Source organism: Mustela erminea, chromosome 6 (genome assembly GCF_009829155.1).
Source record: "Mustela erminea isolate mMusErm1 chromosome 6, mMusErm1.Pri, whole genome shotgun sequence".
Taxonomy (NCBI): Eukaryota; Metazoa; Chordata; class Mammalia; order Carnivora; family Mustelidae; genus Mustela; species Mustela erminea.
In genome coordinates, this window is record NC_045619.1 from 106,588,555 (window position 1) to 106,614,700 (window position 26,146).

The following is a 26,146-nucleotide window of genomic DNA, read 5'->3' on the forward strand; positions in this document are numbered from 1 at the left end:
ATGTAAGTTGTGTTCCTAAGTGCAGTGTCACCATTGTCACCGCCTCCAAAGGATTGCCATTGTGAATTTGTAGATCTTCTTTGTTTGATTTTTGCACTGGAAGGTCAGGCAAATTTTTATGTGTGCCTGCCAGATAAAAAAGTTATTTGAGATATTTATAGAATTGTCTATCAAGCATACCTTGACTTACAATGACCTTTGGTCTTCCCAGGTTTTGCTTCAGATTACCCTTTTAATGCAGGTGGTCCCTAGTTCCATTATCTGTCCCATAAGCAAGTTTATCAAACAACTTACTTTCCCTCTCAGCAATTTATAAAATCTGTCAGGAGCAGTGGACTCTGAGTGTCTTGTCCTAAAGGTCTTACCTACACTTTCTGTATTGTTCAAATTAAATAGTTTTTAAGATAAAATATAGTGGTGCTCTGATGAAGTTTATTACTTGTTAAATGTTCTTGTCTTCCCCCTAAGAATGCAGTTGTATTTATAATTGAAAGGAATATTACTGTTCTTTTTAAAAAGATTTTATTTATTTGAGAGAGATAATGAGTGAGAGAGCAGAAGCAGGAGGGAGGGATATGGAGAGAGACAGACTCACCGCTGAGCAGGGAGTCTGCTCTGGGACTCTAGGACCCTGTGAAGCAGATGCTTAACCAACTGAGCCACCCCAGCGCCCTATTCTTCTGTTTTATAGTAAAGTAATTAGAAAGATCAAGTAATTTGCCCAAGATGACATAGCCAGCTAGTTTTTCATTACAATAATCCACTCCATGACTTACATGGTAAGAGAATAGCACAGTTGAGAAGGAAACTCAACCAAAGAAATAGTTGGTTACCAACCAGAATCCTTGCTGGGCTTATTAACGACCATAAACAGTAATTGCCAATACAGGTGTGAAAGCTTTTCACAACCTAAACTGAGTTTAACACTTTGGGTTAGAGTTTCTCATGATTTTGTTGTTCTTATCTCATCTCATAACTGAAAGCACATGATTGGACAAGTAATACTTTTTTTCTCCTTCCTTCCTTTCTTTTTTTCTTTCTCTCTCTCTCTCTTCTTAAGATTTTATATATTTATTTATTTGACACAGAGAGAGAGAGAAAGAGAGAGAGACAGAGAGAGAGAGAGCGTACAAGTAAGGGGAACAGTAGAGGGAGAGGGAGAAGCAGACTCTCTGCTGAGCAGGGAGCCTGATGTGGGCTGGATCAGAGGCAGAGGCAGATGCTTAACCAACGAGCCACCGTGGTGCCCCTGGACAAATAATATTTAAAGGCCAATATAAATAGTCTGGGCAGAAACTCATTTTGGTAAGTTGTAATTGTGCCTAGTTGAGTTTTTTTGCCAGAGCGTAGGGTAGTAGATAAACAGTTACCTAGAAATTAGGGGGCTTAGCAAATTTTTCCTTTTTCTATTTTATTAATTACTGTAGTTCCCTTTTGCCCCTGATTATGGAGAGTTCATATGGAGAGACTGTACTTCTGCCATTGATATTGGAAGATACCGTTAACAAAGTAGGTAAAGGTCAGAGCCTCTCTATAATTTGCTCCACATAGTAAGTTGATGCTGATGACTGCTTAGAACAACTGTGGATAATACTATTTAAATGATGTTTAAAGTAGCTAGGTGATTGCAGGAAGTGTTTTGGGATTCCTTGTCCTTAGAACTATATCCTAGAGGAAGTCTCTTTTACCTTTACTCAGTGATTAGAACCTCAAAGGCAGAGTAATCAGTTCCACTTGACTAGGAATAAATCACCCACATTGAAACATGATAGTTCCTGACAACTGGCAAGGCTGATAAAAACCAAAACAAAAGATGTCAAAAAAAATCTGTGCCAATATGGAATTGGTATGCAGCTTTGTAGAATTCACATGTAGCATGCATTTGGCATTAGTCTTGCTCTGGTTTCCTACATTTTTCTCTCTCTTTATAAAATAAAAATTATACAAGGAGAAAAAGGCTTTATATAATATAATAATTATGTTGTTTCAATTTTTTTTTTAACAACCCAGTTATCAGAGCTATACTATGATTAGAGAAGGAAGTGTCATCTTTCTGTAAATAGTTATTTTAAAAAAAATCTTGAATTCTAAGTTCTGCTCTATGGTAATAAACTGTATGTGTAAACCTGGTTGATTCCTCTCCTTTCTATTTATCATCAGGGACATAGACATAGAGAATAAGCACCAATTACTTTGATCTCTTCAAAATTATACTCATGCAGAAGTTGAATATACACTAATAGGTACTTTATGATCTCTTTCTGTGTCAGATGGGGTTTATGGAAAGTAGGAAAAAAGCCCGTAGGATTATAAAATATGTCATTTTCTGTAGCAGTCATTAATTTTCAATATGATAAAACAAGTAAGAGAAGGAAAATCTTTTAAAATCTTTTCCACTGTTTCATTGTCAAGTGCTTTCTAGTCCAAACTAGCTACTTCTTTCTAGCCCTTGGACATCAGGGTACACAGACTGTTTTAATAATACCTTGATACTGAAATCCTGATTATCAAGCCTGTTTGGCTCTGCCCACTAGCTTGAGTGTATTGCGTTTGGATATATGTTTCTTCCATGGAAGATGTACTTTTGCATTTGCGGTGTTTTGGTACCTCCAGCCTTCATTCTTTGCTTCAGTAAGGGATTGATTTTAGTATAAGTGACCATAGTAAAATGTACTATGTTTATTAGTAAACAGTATTTAAAAATAAGGGATAGTTTATGTAAAGATGCGTAAGTCATTTGTATTATTGTCTTTTCTTTTTTTTTTTTTTTTCATCACAACATAATTTATAGCATAGTGATTTAAGAGTAGGATTCTAAAGGTTGATTACTTAGTAATTAGTCTTCTTAGTAATTCATAGTCTTCTGGTGATGCTTAAATAGTTGTTATATATAAAGTTCTTACAACAATGCCTGACTTAAAAAGAATACTATTATTTTTTTAAAAGATTTTCTTTATTTATTTGGGGTAGGGGGGGCAGGAGAGACTGAGTGAGAAGGAGAAGTAGACCCTCTGCTGAGCAGGGAGCCTGATCCGGGGTTCTGTCCCAGGACCCTGGAATCATGACCTGAGCTAAGAGCAGACACTTAACGGACTGAGCCACCCAGGTGCCTCATGAGGATACAGTGTTCTTTTTAAATGTTAGTTATCACCACCTCCTCCTCACCACCACAACCATTATGATTATTGTTATATTGTTATTTTAGGGATTTTGTGATTTCTGTTCCCACAAAATGGAGAGGGCTCCCCCCCGCCCCGATAGCCCAAGCATATTTAAAAGAGTGTTTTCCCATTTAACACGATCCCAAATCATTTTTATTGTTCACATTCAAGTATGTATGCAGTCGATCCAGTTTTTTCCTTGGATATTATATTCAAAGCTCTTTGTAAGTTTTTTTTTTTTTTTTTAAGATCCTGTTGATAATTGAATTTAGTACAGAAATAGGAAACTGTATATTTTATAGAAATTGCATAGTAAGTACTGAAATACCATGATATGACACTATTGGGGTGATCAGCTTTTACATCATCAACAGTAGTTGAGAGCACGATTTTGAATCACAACCACAGTGAGGATATTTAACAGCAGCTCTCTGTAGGGCTCATGTTATCCATCATGTTGCTGGGTAAACTAAAAGAGAAGAGTTTTGTACATCCTCCTCCTCCCACATACCACACACAGCATCTTTAGCGTTTATTCAGTGCTTATGTAGCTAGTTTGCACATATCAGTGTCTGTTTCAGGTCTCCTTGCTGATGGCAGCTTCCCCAAAGGAGGCAATTTTACTGTCCACTGTCCTTCATTTTGTCCGTTCTTTTCACTATGGAATGTTTATTCCTCCTCTTTAGACGTGAATAGCCATCCTTTTCTTCCCCTCCAACTCAGCAATCTGTTTAGACAGCTGGGTAATTGAAAAAGAAAGTAGCTTAGGGAGAACTTGTTAGTGGGGATTTTACCAAGTTTAGCAGCTTCTGCACCTGAGTATTTTATGAAAAGTTTTTGCCTGCAAAGAAGAATGGATTCCTTTAATAGTGTGACTACATAGAAATTGTATGATTGGTATTGTTAGTAGTTTGTTTTAATTTCTTTCTTAGATGCTGAAGATGGTGGTGGGGGGAAGAAGGGTGTTCTCCTTATGATGCATGTAAGGGCTATTTGTGTATTAGGTGGGCTTGTAAAACAAAATCTGTTTTCTTGTATGTAAAACTTGGTTGGTTCTTTGAAATTTTATTTTAAATAATGGCTCTTGTATTGCTCTTTCTTGACAAGAAAGTCTAATTAGCAGTGTGATTTTATCTTTTCTTTGCCTAATAAGGCTTATATGTTAGCAACTGGAATGACATGTGTAGCTGGTTGAACATGTAAACAGCAGGACATTATGTTCTCTGTGTATATGAAGTATTAGATTTTTGAGTGGCAAAATTCTCTTTACTGGTTGTGAGTTTACCTAAGGATTGATCCACATGAGACTCTAATAGAAATGTTGATTAAATGAAGACTAATGATTTTCTTCTGTGATGGTGTTTTCTCTGACAGCAGCTTTTGAACTTTCAGTGGCATTGAAAAGACTGAAACCCATTTCAGGGATTTTAGTGGTTTACCTGTATGATTATTTCATTGTTAAAGAATAAAAATCTAAGCCTTACACAGCATTTATGATATCTTCGTCTGAAGTTACCATATCTTTTAGCATAGCTTATTTTTTCTTCTAGTGGAATTCTTATTCACTCTAGAGAGAGACTTTTCTCTTTCCCTGTAGAATGAGGCAGTTACTTAATGAGCTTATATTAAATTGATTAGTGCAGAAAGTTATCTGATTGTTGTATCTAGACTTCTGTTTTGTTTGTCATTTTTATTAAATTCTGGTTAGTTAACATATAGTGTAATATTTTCAGGAGTAGAATTTAGTAATTTATCACTTATATATGACATGCAGTGCTCATCATGATAAGTGCCCTCCTTAATACTCATCGTCCGTTTAGCCCACCCCCCCACCCACCTCTCCTCTATTAACCATCAGTTTATTTTCTGTAGTTAAAAGTCTCTTTTAGGGGCACCTGGGTTGGCTGAGTGGGTTAGGCCTTTGCCTTTGGCTTGGGTCATGATCTCAGGGTCCTGGGATCGAGCCCCATGTTGGGCTCTCTACTCAGTAGGGAGCCTGCTTCCCCCTCTCTCTCTGCCTGCTGCTCTCTGCCTACTTGTGATCTCTCTCTCTGTCAAATACATAAAAAATCTTAAAAAAAAAAAGTCTCTTTTATGGTTTGCCTTTCTCTTTCTCTTTTTTCCTTTCCCCTATGACCATCTGTTTTAATTCTTAAATTTCACATATGAGTGAAATCACATGGTATTTGTCTTCCTCTAACTTATTTCTCTTAGCACAATACACTCTAGCTGCATCCACAACGTTGCAAATGGCAAGATTTTATTCTTTTTGATGGCTGAATAATATTCCTGTGTGTGTGTGTGTGTGTGTGTGTGTGTGTACGTACACCACATCTTCTTTATCCATTCATCAGATGATGGACATATGGGTTCTTTCCATAATTTGGCTATTGTAGATAATGCTGCTATAAACATCAGAATGTATGTGCCCCTTCGAATCAGTACTTTTCTATCTTTTGGGTAAATACCTATTAGTGCAGTAGCTGTATTGGGGGATAGTTCTATTTTTACTTTTTGAGGAACCTTCATACTGTTGTCCAGAGTGGCTGCACCAATTTGCATTCCCACCAACAGTGTAAGAGGGTTGCCCTTTTTCTGCATCCTCGATAACATCTGCTGTTTTTATGTTGTTAATTTTAGCTACTCTGACAGGCGTTAAGGTGGTATCTCAGTGTGGTTTGGATTTGTAGTTCCCTGATGATGAGTGATATTGAGCATCTTTTTATGTGTCTGTTAGCCAGTATCTCGACTTCTTTTGTTGTTCCATTCTTGGCAGGAGTTTATGTGTATGCCTAAATTCAGTTTCTAGAAGTCTAAGCTTATATATTATTCATTTACTGATTAATGAACTGATATTTATCATACACCTAGTGTGTGCCAGATATGAGGGGCAGGATCCAGTCTACGTGTAGAGACACGTATCAAAGAATTACAATATGGTCAGGGATTAGTGTTATAATGTAGATGGGATAAATAGAGATAAAGGTGGTAAACATATAGATAGATGAAAGAATGGAGAGAGTCTGTGTATGTATATGTAATATGTATATGTGTGATTGAGTATAAAGAGCATTTTATTCTCAAGGAGATCTTTTCAAAGGAGATAATATTTATGTTGCTTTTTGAAAACCATGTAAAATATACCAGCTCACTCTAGTATTAGTTTAGAGTGGACTAATTTATATCTCTTCTTGATTTTTCTCTATAGTACTTATCTCTAGCTTACATACTGTGTTTATTTCATTCATTTAATGTCTGCTGTACTAGGATGTTACCTCTTTGAGGATAGGGATTTTTGTCTGTTTTGATTACTTCTATATTCTCAACACTGAGAAAAGTTTCTGGCACATAGCAAGAGCTCAAGTATGTGTTGAATGAATGAATGAAGTTTGTGAGATCTACAGTAATTACCTTATTTTCTTTTAGTTTATTAAGACTATCTTGCTACAATTCCTTCATGTTTATTTCCTCAGTGTTTTTCATTATATGTACTTTAACCTCCCATGATAACATCCTGTCTCTATAGTGTTTCTCAAACCAACCCTTCTTTTCCCATCTCTCTTAGCTCATTTAATCTTCAGTATCTCTTGGGGGATTGATAAACTCTAATTATTTTCCATCTCTATACAAGTCTCCTTAAATTTTTTTCTCCAGAACCATCAGAATTATCTGTCTAAAATGCAGAACTGACCGGATCATTTCTTTGCTTAAAAATACCTAATGGTTCCCATCTGTCTAGAATAAAATTTGTGCTCTTTAGATTGCACACAAGACCATTCTTAGCTTGGATTCAGCTACATAATGGTTAGTTCTCTTACCATCTTATAATAAAACTTGGTCTATTCATTTTTCTTTGTACCCACTAGTGCCTTGCAATATAATAAAGAATTTGGTAAATACCTCCTTGAGTAAATGAATGCATATAGATGTGTATGAAGGAATGAATATCTACAATAAGGAATTTCATTGAAAATGCTTCACGTTTACATAAAAGGTGATATAAAAATATATTTTTACACTAGCATTTAAGAACAGTTTTTCTTTATAGAGCTGATTTGTCTTTCTTACTATCTTGCTCTGATTCACTGTGAAGTGATTTACAGTGTCATTATTGAAGTTATCCCATTTCCGTTTTTTATATATAGTTTTTTATTTTTTAAAATAAATATATATTTTTTATCCCCAGGGGTACAGGTCTGTGAATTGCCAGGTTTACACACTTCATAGCACTCACCATAGCACATACCCTCCCCAATGTCCATAACCCCACCCCCCTTCTCCCCACCTCCCTCCCCCCAGCAACCCTCAGTTTGTTTTGTGAGATTTAAGAGTCACTTATGGTTTGTCTCCTTCCCAATCCCATCTTGTTTCACTTACTCTTCTCCTACCCCCTTAAGCCCCCATGTTGCATCTCCACTTCCTCACATCAGGGAGATCATATGATAGTTGTCTTTCTCCGCTTGACTTATTTCGCTAAGTATGATACCCTCTAATTCCATCCACATCGTTGCAAATGGCAAGATTTCATTTCTTTTGACAGCTGCATAGTATTCCATTGTATATATATACCACATCTTCCTTATCCATTCATCTGTTGATGGACATCTAGGTTCTTTCCATAGTTTGGCTCTTGTAGACATTGTTGCTATAAACATTCGGGTGCATGTGCCCCTTCGGATCACTACGTTTGTATCTTTAGGGTAAATACTCAGTAGTGCTATTGCTGGGTCATAGGGTAGTTCTATTTTCAACATTTTGAGGAACCTCCATGTTGTTTTCTAGAGTGGTTGCACCAGCTTGCATTCCCACCAACAGTGTAGGAGGGTTCCCCTTTCTCTGCATCGTCGCCAGCATCTGTCATTTCCTGACTTGTTAATTTTAGCCATTCTGTCTGGTGTGAGGTGATATCTCATTTGGGTTTTGATTTGTATTTCCCTGATGCTGAGTGATATGGAGCACTTTTTCATGTGTCTGTTGGCCATCTGGATGTCTTCTTTGCAGAAATGTCTGTTCACGTCCTCTGCCCATTTCTTGATTGGATTATTTGTTCTTTGGGTGTTGAGTTTGCTAAGTTTTTTATAGATTTTGGACACTAGCCCTTTATCTGATATGTCGTTTGCAAATATCTTCTCCCATTCTGTCAGTTGTCTTTTGGTTTTGTTAACTGTTTCCTTTGCTGTGCAAAAGCTTTTGATCTTGATAAAATCCCAATAGTTCATTTTTGCCCTTGCTTCCCTTGCCTTTGGCGATGTTCCTAGGAAGACGTTGCTGCGGCTGAGGTCGAAGAGGTTGCTGCCTGTGTTCTCCTCAAGGATTTTAATGGATTCCTTTCTCACATCGAGGTCCATCCATTTTGAGTCTGTTTTTGTGTGTGGTGTAAGGAAATGGTCCAGTTTCATTTTTCTGCATGTGGCTGTCCAATTTTCCCAACACCATTTATTGAAGAGGCTGTCTTTTTTCCATTGGACATTCTTTCCTGCTTTGTTGAAGATTAGTTGACCATAGAGTTGAGGGTCTATTTCTGGGCTCTCTATTCTGTTCCACTGATCTATGTGTCTGTTTTTGTACTAGTACCATGCTGTCTTGATGATGACGGCTTTGTAATAGAGCTTGAAGTCCGGAATTGTGATGCCACCAACTTTGGCTTTCTTTTTTAATATTCCTTTGGCTATTCGAGGTCTTTTCTGGTTCCATATAAATTTTAGGATTATTTGTTCCATTTCTTTGAAAAAGATGGATGGTACTTTGATAGGAATTGCATTAAATGTGTAGATTGCTTTAGGTAGCATAGACATTTTCACAATATTTATTCTTCCAATCCAGGAGCATGGAACATTTTTCCATTTCTTTGTGTCTTCCTCAATTTCTTTCATGAGTACTTGATAGTTTCTGCGTATAGATTCTTTGCCTCTTTGGCTAGGTTTATTCCTAGGTATCTTATGGTTTTGGGTGCAATTGAAAATGGGATTGACTCCTTAATTTCTCTTTCTTCTGTCTTGTTGTTGGTGTAGGAAATGCAACTGATTTCTGTGCATTGATTTTATATCCTGACACTTTACTGAATTCCTGTACAAGTTTTAGCAGTTTTGGAATGGAGTCTTTTGGGTTTTCCACATATAGTATCATATCATTTGCGAAGAGTGATAGTTTGACTTCTTCTTTGCGGATTTGGATGCCTTTAATTTCCTTTTGTTGTCTGATTGCTGAGGCTAGGACTTCTAGTACTATGTTGAATAGCAGTGGTGATAATGGGCATCCCTGCCGTGTTCCTGACCTTAGCGGAAAAGCTTTCAGTTTTTCTCCATTGAGAATGATATTTGCGGTGGGATTTTCATAGATGGCTTTGATGATATTGAGTTATGTGCCCTCTATCCCTACACTTTGAAGAGTTTTGATCAGGAAGGGATGCTGTACTCTGCATCTATTGAGAGTATCATATGGTTCTTGTTCTTTCTTTTATTAATGTGTTGTATCACATTGATTGATTTGCGGATGTTGAACCAACCTTGCAGCCCTGGAATAAATCCTACTTGGTTGTGGTGAATGATCCTTTTAATGTGCTGTTGAATCCTATTGGCTAGTATTTTGGTTAGAATTTTTGAATCTGTGTTCATCAAGGATATTGGTCTGTAGTTCTCTTTTTTGATGGGATCCTTGTCTGGTTTTGGGGTCAAGGTGATGCTGGCCTCATAAAATGAATTTGGAAGTTTTCCTTCCATTTCTATTTTTTGGAATAGTTTCAGGAGAATACGAATTAGTTCTTCTTTAAATGTTTGGTAGAATTCTCCTGGGAAGCTGTCTGGTCCTGGGCTTTTGTTTGTTTGGAGATTTTTGATGACTGTTTCAATCTTCTTACTGGTTATGGGTCTGTTCAGGCTTTCTGTTTCTTCCTGGTTCAGTTGTGGTAGTTTATATGTCTCTAGGAATGCATCCATTTCTTCCAGATTATCATATTTGTTGGCGTAGAGTTGCTCATAGTATGTTCTTATAATTGTTTGTATTTCTTTGGTGTTAGTTGTGATCTCTCCTCTTTCATTCATGATTTTATTTATTTGGGTCCTTCCTCTTATCTTTTTGATAAGTCTGGCCAGGGGTTTATCAATCTTACTAATTCTTTCAAAGAACCACCTCCTAGTTTCATTGATTTGTTCTATTGTTTTTTTGGTTTCTATTTCATTGATTTCTGCTCTGATCTTTATGATTTCTCTTCTCCTGCTGGGTTTAGGGTTTCTTTCTTCTTCTTTTTCCAGCTCCTTTAGGTATAGGGTTAGGTTGTGTACCTGAGACCTTTCTTGTTTCTTGAGAAAGGCTTGTACCACTATATATTTTCATCTCAGGACTGCCTTTGCCATGTCCCACAGATTTTGAACCATTGTGTTTTCATTATCATTTGTTTCCATGAATTTTTTCAGTTCTTCTTTAATTTCCTGGTTGGCCCATTCATTCTTCAGAAGGATGCTGTTTAGTCTCCATGTATTTGGGTTCTTTCCAAATTTCCTCTTGTGATTGAGTTCCAGCTTCAGAGCATTGTGGTCTGAAAATATGCAGGGAATGATCCCAATCTTTTGATACCAGCTGAGGCCTGATTTTGGACCGAGGATGTGATCTATTCTGGAGAATGTTCCATGTGCACTAGAGAAGAATGTGTATTCGGTTACTTTGGGATGAAATGTTCTGAATATATCTGTGATGTCCATCTGGTCCAGTGTGTCATTTAAGGCCTTTATTTCCTTGTTGATCTTTTGCTTGGATGATCTGTCCATTTCAGTGAAGGGAGTGTAAAGTCCCCTACTATTAGAGTATTATTGTTGATGTGTTCTTTGATTTTGTTATTAATTGGTTTATATAGTTGGCTGCTCCCACGTTGGGGGCATAGATATTTAAAATTGTTAGATCTTCTTGTTGGACAGATCCTTTGAGTATGATATAGTGTCTTTCCTCATCTCTTATTATAGTCTTTGGCTTAAAATCTAATTGATCTGATATAAGGATTGCCACTCCTGCTTTCTTCTGATGTCCATTAGCATGGTAACTTCTTTTCCACCCCCTCACTTTAAATCTGGAGGTGTCTTTGGTTTTAAAATGAGTTTCTTGTAGGCAACATATAGATGGGTTTTGTTTTTTGATCCATTCTAATACCCTGTGTCTTTTGATTGGAGCATTTAGCCCATTAACATTCAGGGTAACTATTGAGAGATATGAATTTAGTGCCATTGTATTGCCTGTAAGGTGACTGTTACTGTATGTTGTCCTGTTCCTTTCTTTTTTTTTTTTTTTAAAGATTTTATTTATTTGACAGAGAGAGATCACAAGTAGGCAGAGAGGCAGGCAGAGAGAGAGGAGGAAGCAGGCACCCTGCTGAGCAGAGAGCCCGATGTGGGACTCGATCCCAGGACCCTGAGATCATGACCCGAGCCGAAGGCAGCGGCTTAACCCACTGAGCCACCCAGGCGCCCCATGTTCCTTTCTTATCTACTACTTTTAGGCTCTCTCTTTGCTTAGAAGACCCCTTTCAATATTTCCTATAGAGCTGGTTTGGTGTTTGCAAATTCTTTCAGTTTTTGTCCTGGAAGCTTTTAATCTCTCCTTCTATTTTCAGTGATAGCCTAGCTGTATATAGTATTCTTGGCTGCATGTTTTTCTCGTTTAGTGCTCTGAATATATCATTCCAGCTCTTTCTGGCCTGCCAGGTCTCTGTGGATAAGTCTGCTGCCAATCTAATATTTTTACCATTGTATGTTACAGACTTCTTTTCCCGGGCTGCTTTCAGGATTTTCTCTTTGTCACTAAGACTTGTAAATTTTACTGTTAGGTGACGGGGTGTGGACCTATTCTTACTGATTTTGAGGGGCGTTCTCTGCACCTCCTGGATTTTGATGCTTGTTCCCTTTGCCATATTGGGGAAGTTCTCTCCAATAATTCTCTACAGTATACCTTCTGCTCCCCTTTCTCTCTCTTCTTCTTCTGGAATCCCAATTATTCTAATGTTGTTTCGTGATGTCAGAGGCAGGCCCCTGGCCAGGGCGGCCTCCACCATTAAAAGATGGCACCTGGCTAGTTGCCAGGTTAGGATTGCCTCGTGAGACTAAGCGGAACGCCCAAAGAGGAAGTAAACAGCATTGGTTGCTAGCGAAGTTGTTTGTTTAGGTGCACAGCCTGATTTGCTCCCTCCTGTACCCTGCTTGCTGATTGGTCATGTAAACGTATATAAGTGTGTAGACTTGCGGAAATAAAGAGAGAGAAGATACATCTGAACTGGGGCTTCTTGTTGTCCTTGCGGGTCGAGGGCAATATGTCTTATGGTGTCACTTATCTCTCGAATTCTCCCCTCGTGGTCCAGTAACTGTTTGTCCCTCTTTTGCTCAGTTTCTTTATTCTCTGTCATTTGGGCTTCTATATCGCTAATTCTTTCTTCTGCCTCATTTATCCTAGCAGTGAGAGCCTACATTTTTGATTGCACCTCATTAATAGCTTTTTTGATTTCAACTTGGTTAGATTATAGTTTTTTTATTTCTCCAGAAAGGGCTTTTATATCTCCCGATACGGTTTCTCTAATATCTTCCATGCCTTTTTCGAGCCCGGCTAGAACCTTGAGAATCGTCATTCTGAACTCTAGATCTGACATATTACCAATGTCTGTATTGATTAGGTCCCTAGCCTTTGGTACTGCCTCTTGTTCTTTTCTTTGTGTTGAATTTTTCCGTCTTGTCATTTTGTCCAGATAAGAGTATATGAAGGAGCAAGTAAAATACCAAAAGGGTGGCAACAACCCCAGGAAAATATCCTTTAACCAAATCAGAAGAGACCCCAAATCATGGGGGGGTTGGGGTGGAGAAAGGGGATAAAAAGAGGTTCAGAAAAAAAAAAACGCAATTAAAAAAAAACTAATAAAGAAATAGTATAAAAAAGAAAAATATATATATTAGATAAACTAGTTAAAAAAACGTTGAAAAGGGTAAAGGTTAAAAAATATTTAGCAGAAGAAGAGAAAAAAAATTGAAAAAGAAAAAAAATTAAATTTAAGTACAAGACTAAGTAATCACCGGGAGAAAGCCATGAGTTCCGTGCTTTGCTTTCTCCTCCTCTGGAATTCCGCTGCTCTCCTTGGTATTGAAACTGCACTCCTTGGTAGGTGAACTTGGTCCTGGCTGGATTTCTTGTTGATCTTCTGCGGGAGGGGCCTGGTGTAGTGATTCTCAGGCATCTTTGCCCCAGGCGGAATTGCACCGGCCAGGCTGAGTAAGCTGCTGGGGTTTCCTTTCGGGAGCTTTTGTTCCCTGAGCACTATCCCTAGAGTTCCAGAGGACGGGAATGAAAATGCGGCCTCCTGGTCTTTGGCCTGGAGGAGCCGAGAGCCTGGGGCCCCACTCCTCAGTGTGCCCTCAGAGAACAGCGCCCAATTACTCCCGTCTCCGTGGCCTCCCGCCGCATTCCGAGCTCACCAAGCCTGTGACCGGTTCAAGGTAACTCCGAGCTGTGAGCTCACTGTTGGTTCTGTCTCTTTCGCCGGCTTCCCTGTTGTAATACCAGTAAGGTCTGCAACGCTCAGACACCCACCATCCTTCTGTGTCCCTGCTGGACCTGAGGCCACGCTGACCCCGCGTGGGCTTCGCCCCAGTTTAGCCTCTGGAGCGATGTCCCTCAGTGGAACAGACTTTTAAAAGTCCCGATTTTGTGCACTGTTGCTCCGTAGCTTGCCGGGAGCCGGCCCCTCCCCCCAGGGTCTATCTTCCCTTCGCCTTGGATTCATTTCTCCGCCAGTCCTACCTTTCAGAAAGTGGTTGATTTTCTGTTTGTAGAATTGCTGTTCTTCTTCTCTTCCATCTGCCATTGGATTTGTAGGTGTTTGCAGTCTTTAGATATGCTATCTAGCTGATCGCCTGTTAGCTGAAGTAGTCTCAGCCTGCTACTTCTCCGCCATCTTGACTCCTCCGGAAGTTATCCCATTTCTCTTGTCTTTCCTATCTTTCCACTCCCAATCCCATCTCTGAATGTTGGCTCTTTTCTCTCTAGCTACTTTCCTTATTTTTTGAGAGATTTATATATATGCATATATGTCCATAGCTACATGTGTGTCTTTTCTGTGTTCTGGCTCTAAATTCTGTCTTTTAAATTTTGCATTCAGTTTGGAGACCCTTAGTATTAAATTATTTCTGTGGAACACACATTCAGAGACAGCCCTGATCTGTTTCTAACGTAAAATGATTTTTATTGTGACTATTTGTATTTCTCTTAATTTCCTTTTTTTCCCCCACACTTAGATTGAAAATCTTCAAGAGCAACTTAGAGATAAGGAAAAGCAAATGAGCAGCTTGAAAGAACGGGTCAAATCCTTGCAGGCTGACACTACCAACACTGACACTGCCTTGACAACTTTGGAGGAGGCCCTTGCAGAGAAAGTGAGTAACAGGTTTGGACCCTTTGTAGACACATTTGCTCTTCTTTCTCGTTAATGTTAAATTTAGTAATGAGACTTGGATTTAAAAGGCAGAAGAAATCCCTTAGGGCAAAAGAGAAAAGAGTTTTCTGTAATATTGCTGTTGTAGATAGTATAAAGGGATAGAAAAGCCATTTTGTTTTTGTCAACTTAAGCATCTGTTGCTAGGCAAGATGGATTTCACACTGGAGAGCAGTGGCTGAAAGTTTTCCCCTCTCCTTTCCTTCTTCTTTCCTTCCTCTTTTTTCTTCTTTACTTTAATAGATATATTAAATATCTATTAATGTAAATATTAAATATTAATAGAGGGGGGGAGGGGCAGAGATGGAGAGGGAGAAATAAACTCAAGCTGACTCTACACTGAGCTAGGAGCCTGATGTAGGGCTCCATCTCACCATCCTGAGATCATAACCAGAGCGGAAACCAAGAGTCAGACTCTTAACCAGTTGTGCCACCCAGGTGCCCCCATTGGCTGAAATTTCTAAAGACTAAGCCATAAGTTCCCACTTACTGTCTCCTGAACGAAAAGAAAAGTACTTTTTATTTATCTCATCTGTTTGAATTTGAGGATGTGAAAATATCAGACATTGACCATTAGGAAGCAATATATAATTAGTTCTCCTTTACTGTACCATGGTAGTGCCTAATAAAATATGGGATTTTAGTTATCAACAGAAACACACTTGTTGTTTTTCTAGTCTTGGCCCAGCTACTTCGTTTCACGTTTATGAGCAAACCTAAGTTTTCAGAAATGGTTGACATAATAAAGAAGTGGCCCAGCCAGTTAGGTGTTAATGTATTAGAAGGAGGTTTAAGGAATCTTGGTGGTGCATTGTAATTGGATTTTTTTAAAGGAATAGGGTCACTGTTCCTTAAGTCTCTTGGACTCACAAGCTTCAGGGTATGTGCCAGGGATCAAGTCTTGATCCCTGGATATAGTCAGAAATAATAACCAGAAATATACTTAAAATTGCTTCAACTTTCAGACTTACCGAGTATCTGTTGACAGAAGTTTTAATGGACTGTCCCTCCGAGAGATTGAGAGAGAGAGAGAGAAAACTGAGAAAGCAGGGGGAGGGGGAGGGTGGGAGGAACAGAAGGAAAGGGACAAGCAGTCTCCCCACTGAGCAGGGAGCCCAATGTGGGACTCGATCCCAGGAACTTGGGATCATTACCTGAGCTGATGGCAGACACTTAATTGACTGAGACACCCAGGTGCCCATCTCCCCCTCGCCCCCCTCCCCTTTTTTATGCTTTAATTCAACATATCGAAATCTCCTAAATCTCTTCCTTTTTTGATATGCAAATTGTGAGTCATTTCCATTGTTTGTGGGCAACATGTGAGTTACATATAAAAAATATGTGTTACTTATCAGTCTTAGGTCTGTGTGTGTGTGTGTGTGTGTGTGTGTGTGTGTGTTAAGTTTTTGTTATTGGGAATTGAATAAAGGGGATTTTTTCAAAAGGACTTCTAATACTATTTGAGATTATAGGAAAAGAAACCTAGGGGAATCAAAAGAGCAAAGCTACATCTTTGTTATTGCAAGAGAGGTAGGAAGGGTGAATTCCTTGAAAAGTTGATTATTAACAGCTTATCCCTGTATTTTGAATGGAGCATGAAAATGTGAAATTTTATCAGCTGAAAGCTGAATTAGGGTCATATAATATAAGTATGAAAGGAATTTTCTTACATATTGATGTGTTCTCTCATCAGGAGCGGACAATTGAACGCTTAAAAGAGCAGCGGGACAGAGATGAACGAGAGAAGCAAGAGGAAATTGATAACTACAAAAAAGATCTTAAAGATTTGAAAGAAAAAGTCAGCTTATTGCAAGGCGACCTCTCAGAAAAAGAGGTTAAGATCACCAAAATAGAATGATTTGGTTTGCTTAGTGCATTGTATGTATATGTTGTTGGCGTTTACATAATGCAGAAAAAATGTATTTGATGGAAGATTTTCCTTAATATTCTTACAACAGGGCTTTTCAGAAGATATTAAGGGGAATTATGGGAAGCTTTGCAGAGACATAATAGATTGGATCATTCATTTCCTAAGTCTTTAGCTTTTTCAATATGTTATATTGGTTTCTTACTCGTTAATGACATTTTTATAGATCCTAAAATAACTGAAGTTGTCACACATGGAAATGCTATGCTAATGGTAAGAAGGGTGATAAACAAAATTTTATGTAATGGAGGGCTGTGTATTTATAATATCTCTTAAAGTACATCTCAGTATTGGCAGAGAAATCATAAGTAATTGCTGACTAATTAGATTACTTAGTATATTTTGGTCTTGCTTTTGGAAGGTCCTGTTAATGTGACCCAAATAGTAAAAAATACTGCCTGTGATCATGTAATAATGCCTGAGCTTTAGGGGCACTCTTGGATTTTATTTCTGGTTATTTTTAAGACAGTTTATGGATATTTAAGTTTCTAGTGGAACTTTCCTTTTAAAAGGGAAAAGTATTTTATATTTAATTCATTGTAGCTACTGCAGTAACTAGTAGTGAGTACTACTGCTAATGACTAGTTTCATTCATGAAACTTGATCTACTTTCATTTAATTTATGGGAATGAATATGTATTGGTAGAACTCTTTAAATCACAGTTCAGTTGGTATTTCTTGGGAATTAAGCTTTAGTTAGGACTCAGAAGCTGAAGCTGACGCTGTTTTATATTTCATGAATGTTCTTGAAATGGAAGTGTCAGTATATAGTAATAAAGAGCAACTACAAGCCACCAAGATAATAAATTTTAAAATTTACATTTCCATTTTGTCTGTACTGAGTATTCTAGACATGTTTTGCTTCTTTCAGGCTTCACTCCTGGATCTGAAAGAGCATGCTTCTTCGCTGGCTTCCTCAGGACTGAAAAAGGACTCACGGCTTAAGACACTGGAAATTGCTTTGGAACAGAAGAAGGAAGAGTGTCTGAAAATGGAATCACAATTGAAAAAGGTTAAAGAAAATTTTTCTACTTTTCTTACTTTGCTTTAAATAAGAGCGTAGTAGAGAGCTCTGCAGTGTTCAATGTGTAATAATTTGCCAATGGTGTAATATTCCCCCATAGTTCAAAATATCATTTATACCTTCATTAGTTCTCTTAATGTTCTTGTCTTGTTTTATTTTACTACTGAGAATCCTCAAAATTTTAGAGAATTGACAGATCAGAGAAAGATTAAAAAATGCAGCCCCTTTATGGACAAAGTATAAGACAGTGTAAAAATCTTAATTTTCTGATATGTTCCTTCCATTAGCATTAAGTCTCCTAGAAGGAGGTAATTTAGCAATGATAGTCACCCATGCTGCCAAGTATTAGGATGTGGGACATATATTTGTTTTCCATTTCTTTGATTTATTTCCCTCTAAGATTTATATGGCAATTTATAGTTTTCAAAACACTTTCATATTTTTAATCTCTGAGCTACCAACTCTGTGATCAGTTTATAGTTACAGTTTGAGCAGTTACATTAACTGAGGCCAGTTCAGTTAGTCTCAACTATTGAGGCCAACTCAGTATTGATGACTAATGAGAAAGGGTGCAGCCTAGTCTCGACACTTTAAGTCTTGTTCTCCTTCCATATATTGGGTGTATTCAACATGATACCCTTACACGTAGGGTGTGTCAAAAGTAAAATCATGTTTAAAAGCAATAATCACCCAGTATATTAAACTGCTATTACTTTAAAGTGTTACTTTTAGGTGAAGAAAAAGAAAGAAAGAAAATCTAATATCTTAAAGTTACTCATGAATAAGTAGGAGAATTCTGTTTGTGAGATTGCAGATTTTGATTATGACCAATTCAGATTTGATGGCTGGCTATTTTTCCTCACTGAAAAGGTGGAGGTAATTTTTTATTTTATACCTGAATATCGAAGATGAAGCTGCTTATATGTATTTTATGTAATAGAGGAGTAACTATCAAGAGTGATATTATTCATTAATATTCTAAACTCCCTTGTTGTGACAATCCCACATTTTCTTCTGTTTGTTTATTTTTAACTTCTTTGTTACCATAGTCTCTTATATCTTGGACTTTAAATTTAAGCTTATGAAAAAAACTAAAGTTATCTTTGGGTAGAGGAGGTTGATGGCTTTCCCCTACTTGAATTTATTTATTTTACTATTGGCCAATTTTCTTTTCATATTTTCCCTTGTTTCATTCTGGATTATTGTTTCTTTCATTTTAATTCATTACTGATATTTTCCTATTATACTTCTTCCACAATGCCCAACTCCAGTAGGGAGGTTATTACTTTAGTTTTCTGTATGTTTCATTTGTTTTGTGCTTTTTCTCCCCTCTTTTAATTGGGCATATTTTATAATTCCATTTTCTTGTTCCTTTTAACATATCAGTTATATTTCTTAAATCTTCTCAAGTGATTACCCTAGAGTTTGCCATATACATTTTGACTTATCCTCCAACTTTATTGAGATATAATTAGCAACTAAAAATTGTATATATTTAAGGTGTACAACATCATGATTTGTGTATACATTGTGAAGTGATGACCACAGTCAAACTAGTTAACACATTCATTACTTCACATATTACTGTTTTATTTTTTTGTGTTGAGAGAACTTTTTAATACTCCTAGCAAATTTCAGGTATATAATATAGTATTAGTAAGTATGGTCACCATCCTAAATGTTAAATTCCTGGAGCTTATTGATCTTAGAACTGAAAATTTGTACCCTTCCTTTGATTAGCATGTCCTCACTTTTCCACCCTCCAGCTCCTGACAACCACCATTCTATTTTGCTTCTATAAATTCCACTTTTTTAGATTCTACATATAAGTGAGATCATGCAGTATTTGTCTTTCTGTGTCTAGCTTAATTTCACTTAGCATAATGTCCCCCATATTCATTCATGTTGTCACAAATGGCAGGATTTCCTTTATTTTTATGATTAAATAATATTTCAGTATACACACACACAAATTGTATTTCCTTTATCCATTCATCTATTGATGGACACTTAGATTCTTTCAGTATTTGGCTCTTGTGAGTAAATGCTGCAATGAGCATGAGAGTGCAGGTATCTCTTTGAGATAGTGATTTCATTTCTTTTAGTTGCTGGATCACGTAGTAGCTCCATTCAAGAATTTCTGCGAAGGTGTCATCATACTGTTTTTATAATGGCTGTATGAATTTGCATTCACACCAACAGGGTACAAGAGTTCCTTTTTTTTCATACTCTTCCCAACTCTTATTTCTAGACTTTTTTTTTTTTAAAGATTTTATTTATTTATTGGACAGAGAGAAATCACAAGTAGGCAGAGAGGCAGGCGGGGCGGGGGGTGGGAAGCAGGCTCCCTGCCGAGCGGAGAGCCCCATGTGGGGCTCAATCCCAGGACCCTGAGATTGTGACCTGAGCCGAAGGTGGAGGCTTAACCCACTGAGCCACCCAGGAGCCCGTCTAGTCTTTTTGATGATAGACATTCTAAGATGTTAGTTGTTACCTCATTGTAGTTTTGATTTGCATTTCCTTGGTGGTTAGTGACATTGAGCTACTACTTTTCATGTACCTCTTGGCTATTCGTCTGTCTTCTTTGGAAGAGTATCTATCTGTTCAGGTCCTTCACCCGTTTTAATGGGATTATTTGTATTACTTGTGTCTGTGCTATTAAGTTGTATGAGTTCCTTATATATTTTGAATACTAACCCCCTGTCAGCTATAAGGTTTACAAATATTTTCTCCCATTCCGTAGGCTGCCTTTTTATTTTGTCGATAGTTTTCTTTGCTGTATAGAAGCTTTTTAGTTGGATGCAGTTTACCTGTTTTTGCTTTTGTTGTCTGTGCTTTTGGTGTCATATCAAAAAAAAATGCAGTAAAACATTTTTAATCTAAATTCATTTTCAAAAAATGTTATCCCACTTTATATGTCATGCAGGTACATATAACAGAATACTCCCAGCTCCTTCCTTCCTTCCCTGATAACACTGTTATCATTCATTTCATTTATCCATGTACAATAATCACCCAGTACATTACTGTTATTACTTGAAAGTATTACCTTTTAGGTGAAGAATAAGAATAATAAAAAGATTTAGTTTTAGCTTTCTGTATATAAATATATATTTATATAGCTTTCTATATAAGATGTAGTTTTAGCTTTTCCTTCTCCAGTTCCCTTTTATATATATATGTGAGTTTCTGACCTATATAATTTATTTCTGCCTGAAAACTTTTTTTTTTTTTTTTTTTGAGAGAGAGAGCGCGTGCCAGAGTGCATGAGTTGTGGGGGAGGGGCAGAGGGAGAGTAAGACTCTTAAGTAGGCTGCACTCCCAGGGCATGGCTCCATCTCACAACCCTGAGATCGTGACCTGAGCCGAAATCAAGAGTCAGAGGCTTAATTGACTGAACCACCCAGGTGCCCTCTGAAGAATTTCTTTTAATATATTTTTGCAGGGTAGGTCTCCTGGCTATGAATTTCTTAGTTTTTATTTGTTTAAGAAAATCTCTATTTCTTGTTCACTTTTGAGAGATGACAACACTGGACGTGGGTTTCTAGATTGGACACTTTAAAGGTTTCACTCTGCTTTCTTAAGTGATTTCTGATGAGAAATCTACTGTAGTTCTTAACATTTTTGTTCTATAGATAAAATGTTTTTTCCCCCTCTGACTTCTTTTAAGCTTTTTTGTCTTTCACTTTCTGCATTTTTAATATGGTGTGTCTTTGTATAGATGTATAGAATTTATATTGCCTGGTGTTCTGAACTTCCTGATTTGGTGTGTATCCATAATTTTGGAAAATTCTCAGCCATTATTACTTACAGTATTTCTTCTTTCCTTTCCTTTTCATATTCCAGTTATGTGTATGTTGCACATTCTGAAATTGCTCCATAGTTCCTGAATGTTCTGTACTGTTCTTTTTATTATTTTTTTTCTCTTTCCATTTTATTTTGGGAAGTCCCTGCCTCCCTTCCTATGTCTGTCTGTCTGCCTTCCTTCCTTCCTTCCTTCCTTTCTTCATTAAGATTTTGTTTATTTGATAGCACACGCAGAAGGGGATGGGGCAGGGGGAGAGGGGTGAGCGAACTCCCTGCTGAGCAGGGAGCCTAATGTGGGGCTCATTCCCAGAACCCTGAGATCATGACCTGAGCTGCGGCCAGACACTCAACTGACCACTCAGGCGCCTCCATTTTGGGAAGTTTCTGTTGACTTGTCTTTAAGCTTACTGATTCTTTCTTCAACCATATCCAGTCTACTAAAAGGGTCCATGAAAGGCATTAATTTTTCTTGTGTTTTTTATACCTAGAATTTCCTTTTGATTCTTTCTTAGAGTGTCCACCTCTCTGATTGCATTACCGATCTATTTTTGATATTGCCTACTTTCCCCATTAGAGACTGTAAAGTTTTTTCCGGCGAGATAAACACAACACCAGGCAAAGTGGGTGCAAGGCAGGATTTATTAAAAATCCTCTCCGGCGAAGTTTCAGGGCTCAGGAGAAGGGGAGCCAGGAAAGTTGTGCCGGGAGGAGGTGGGCACCCTCGGGCGAGGTTCTGCGACTCTGGAAAGCAGAGTGGCGGAAGTCGCGCCCAAGGCAGGGAGGAGGGGGCTTTTAAGGGGTCTCGGAGGAAGCTCAGGGGTCTTTTGGAAGTTTCCCTTATTTGGATATCCCCCCTGCTCATCGGGATCCCATTGGTCCACGGGAGCCCGGGGCGGGGGTCTCAGATTCCTGCTTGGGTCTTTGTTCTCCTGTCCGAGCTCAGGTCTTGTGGCGGGAACTTTCGCCATCTTTAGTAGCCCTTCCTGCCAGCCCAACAGAGACCTTAACTGTTAATCAGTTATTTTAAATTTCATGTCTGATTAATTCCAACATCAGTGTCAGATATCTGAGTCAGGTTCTTATGTTTGCTCTGTCTTTTCAGACTGTGTCTTTTCTTTTAGCACACCTTATAATTTTTTTGTTGAAAGGCAGGTATGTTGTATTAGATAGTGGGTAAATAGGCCTACGTGTAAGGTTTTAATCTGGCTAGGAGTTGAGCTGTATTTATTGTTTGCTGTAGCTATAGGTGCCAGAGGCTTCAAATTCCTCTAGTATTCTCATCTCTTTTACTTTGGGTTTCTCTCTTCAGAAAGAGTTTGCATCTTGTAGCTCTTTCAGCTGTTATCCTTTGTTATTATATTGGAGCCCTATTGGTGTGGTGGTAAGATGTGGGGGAAGATAAACTTTCTATAGTCTCCTGATTAAGTCTTTGGTCTTTTATGAGCCTTTGTCCCTGGCTGTGACCTTCACAAAGGTTATCCCCCTTAGCTAGAGGGGGTAGAATGAGAGAAATGCCTGTCTGCCAGGTGGGATTAAACTCTGTTAAAATCTTTGCTCCTGGAGGCTCTGTGTTTGGGTAGAGTATAGTTTGGGCATATTTCACAATTACTGCTGCCCACAGCCTTACCAGAACCCAAAGGGATTTTTGTCAGTTCTTCACTTTGAGAACCTGGTGGGGTTTCTGGATGTAAAGTCCATCAAAATAAGGTGAGTTTGCCCTAAAACTGCAGCTTCTAGGACTGTCATGCTCACTGTCATGCTCATCCACACTCAGCCTCTAGTAATTCCTCAAAGTCACCATTGAAGTGTTTCTACCAACAGCTTTGCTCTAGGTGGGTAGATTTCAACTATGACTCTTGATTTCAAAGATGTAGTTTGCCCTTTGACCTTAGTTCTCTGATAGGTCCCAGAAAAGTAATTGATTTTCAGTTTTTTAACTTTTTCTTGTTTTAAAAATTGTAGTGATGACTTACAGACTTTTTACATGTTGGAGCTGAGGTTACAGCAGTTTTTTATATGGAGCATGCCTATACATTCTTGTTTTGTGAAGGTGTATATGTGAATTTTGCTATTTAGAATAACATCTAAAACCTAAAATAAAAATACAATTATTGCCTATATCTGGGAATCAACTTTAGTTTTATTAATTAACACATAAATATTTGTGAAATCAATAGGTTACCTATCCCAGGGAATTTGAGATTATATCACAGAGCTCGAATTAACAACATACATGGCTATTTATTTACTTATTTATTTATTGGCAGGGTGCATATCTGTATGACTCCGGGGAGGGGTGGAGGAAGAGGGCAATAAACAGACTCCCCGCTGAGCAGGGAGCCTGATGCAGTGCTTGACCCAGGACCCTGAGATCACAACTTGAGCTGAAATCAAGAGTTGGAGGCGCAAGTGACTGAGCCACCCAGGCACCCTCAGTACACGTCTCACATAGCTTTTTTAGTTCTACTAGATGTCAGATGAACTTGAGTATTTTGTATTATCAGAGTGTTTCTAAACTCATTAATTTATATTGGAAATTGCCTTTTAAGAAAAAAGAGAAAAATCTTTGACTTTAAAATATTTCTTAGAATAAATGAGAGTATATTTCCTAATGTAAGATTGAGATAAGGATAAAGCAGTAAGATGTAATAAGACTCAGAATAATTGTTAAATATTGTGCTTCAGATTTTAGCTCATTCTAGTAGATAAATTTTTCCCTAGCACTATTAACATTTTAAAAGCAGGGCAGTGACATAGAGAAAGACAAATACCATATGATCTCACTTATATGTGGAATGTAAAATCAAAAATAACCTGAATACATAGAACAGATTGGTGGTTGCCAGGAAGGTGGGGGGAGTGGTGGTGTGTGGGCAAAATGGGTGAAGCAGGTCAGAAGGTAAAAACTTCCAGTTATAAAATAAGTAAGCCCTGGGATATAATGTACAGCATGGTGATTATAGTTAGTAATACTTTACTGTATATTTGAAAGTTGCTAAGAGAGTAGATCTTAAAAATTCTTATCACAGGAAGATTACTTCTAACTTTGTAGTAATAGATGTTAATTACATTGTGGTGATCATTTCACAGTACACCACAGATTTGTCAAATCATCATTACAGTATACACCTATAAATAATATAATGTTATATGTCAATTATATATAAAAAAATAGAGCCAAATATCATCAAATGGTTTTTGGTTTTTTTTTTTTGCTACAACTTTAATTTTTTTCCTTAAGGTTTTATTTATTTATTTCTCAAAGAGAGAGTGTACAAGCAGGGGGAGAGGCAGGCAGAGGGAGAAGCAGGCTCCCTGTTGAGCAAGGAGCCTGATGCAGAACTCAATCCCAGGACCCTGGGATCATGATCTGAGCTGAGGGTAGACACTTAACCAACCAAGCCACTCAGGCGTCCCTACAATTTTAATTCTTTAGGAGCTTATTAGGCCTAGGATTGTGTTGTCTTTGTTTTCTATATTAGCATTTGTTTTGTTTTGTTTTATAGCTTATTTGTAGGTTTATTTATTTATTTATTTATTTATTTATTTATATAGAAACTATTTTATTTTTTGTTTGTGGGAACTTTAAAGATTTTCTCTCAGCAGTTTGCAAATTGAACAGTATTGTTAACCATAGTCACCATGCTGTGTAGTACATTCTGAGAACTTACTGTTTTATAATTGGAAGTTTATACTCTTTGACTGCTTTGATCCATTTCACATACTCCTCTCCCTGCCCGGGTAACCAGCCATCTGTTCTCTATTTGTCTGAGTTCAGTTGTTTAGATTCCATGTATAAGTGAGAGCATATAATATTTCTCTTTCTCTGACATACTGCATTTTGCCTGATGCCCTGAAGCTTCATCCATGTTGTTAGAAATGGAAGGAATTCCTTCTTTTTTTAATGGGTTAATAGTATTCCATTCTGTATATGTACCGTGACTTCTTTACCCATTCATCCATTAGTGGACGTTTAGGTTAACTCCTGTCTTAGCCTCCATAAATAATGCTGCAATGAATATGGGAGTATGGATATTCTTTTCAATAGTGATTTTGTTTCCTTTGGGTGTGTACTCTGAAGCAGAATTCCTGGATCATATGGTAGTTCTGTTTTTAACTTTTTAAGGAAGCTTCATACTGTTTTCCATTTCTACCAACAGTGTATAAGAATTCTCTTTTCTATACATCCCCACCATACTTATTTCTCTTTCTCTCTCTCTCTCTCTTTTTTTTTTTTTGGTCAAACTATTCCAAAAAATAGAGAAGGAAGGAAAACTTCCAAATTCATTCTGTGAGGCCAGCATTACCCTGATACCAAAACCAGATAAAGACTCCATGAAGAAAGAGAACTACAGGCCAGTATCCCTGATGAACATGGATGCAAAAATTCTTAAAAAAAAAAAACACTAGCAAACCACACAACAGTGCATTAAAAAAAATCATTCACCCAGTCAAGTAGCATTTATTCCTGGTTTGCAGGGGTGGTTTAGCATTCGCAAATCAAAGTGATACACAACATTAACGAAAAGAGCCATATGATCATTTGAGTAGATGGAGAAAAAGCATTTGACAAAGTATAACATCCATTCATGAGTAAAAAGCCTTAACAAAGTAGATCTAGAGGGAGCATACCTCAGTGTAATAAAGGCTTACACAAAAATCCTACAGCTTATATTATTCTCAGTGAGGAAAAACAGCTTTTCCTCTTCGTACAGTCAGGAATAAGACATAGATGTCTACGCTCACTGCAGTTATTTAACTTAGCACTG

General features: G+C 37.6%; 1 protein-coding gene across 13 annotated transcripts in view; it reads left to right on the forward strand.

Annotated features, from left to right (window-relative positions):
* ERC1 (ELKS/RAB6-interacting/CAST family member 1) overlaps positions 1-26,146 on the forward strand; it is a 541,029-nt gene that overhangs the window by 167,339 nt on the left and 347,544 nt on the right. For all 13 annotated transcript variants that reach the window (XR_004287084.1, XM_032349214.1, XM_032349215.1 and 10 more), the window contains 3 exons: positions 14,423-14,560; positions 16,313-16,453; positions 17,418-17,558. Coding sequence is in view for 12 of the 13 variants with exons in the window: in XM_032349214.1 (XP_032205105.1) it covers positions 14,423-14,560; positions 16,313-16,453; positions 17,418-17,558 (420 nt within the window). In the remaining variant the exon portion in view is untranslated. The remainder of the gene's footprint in view (positions 1-14,422; positions 14,561-16,312; positions 16,454-17,417; positions 17,559-26,146) is intronic.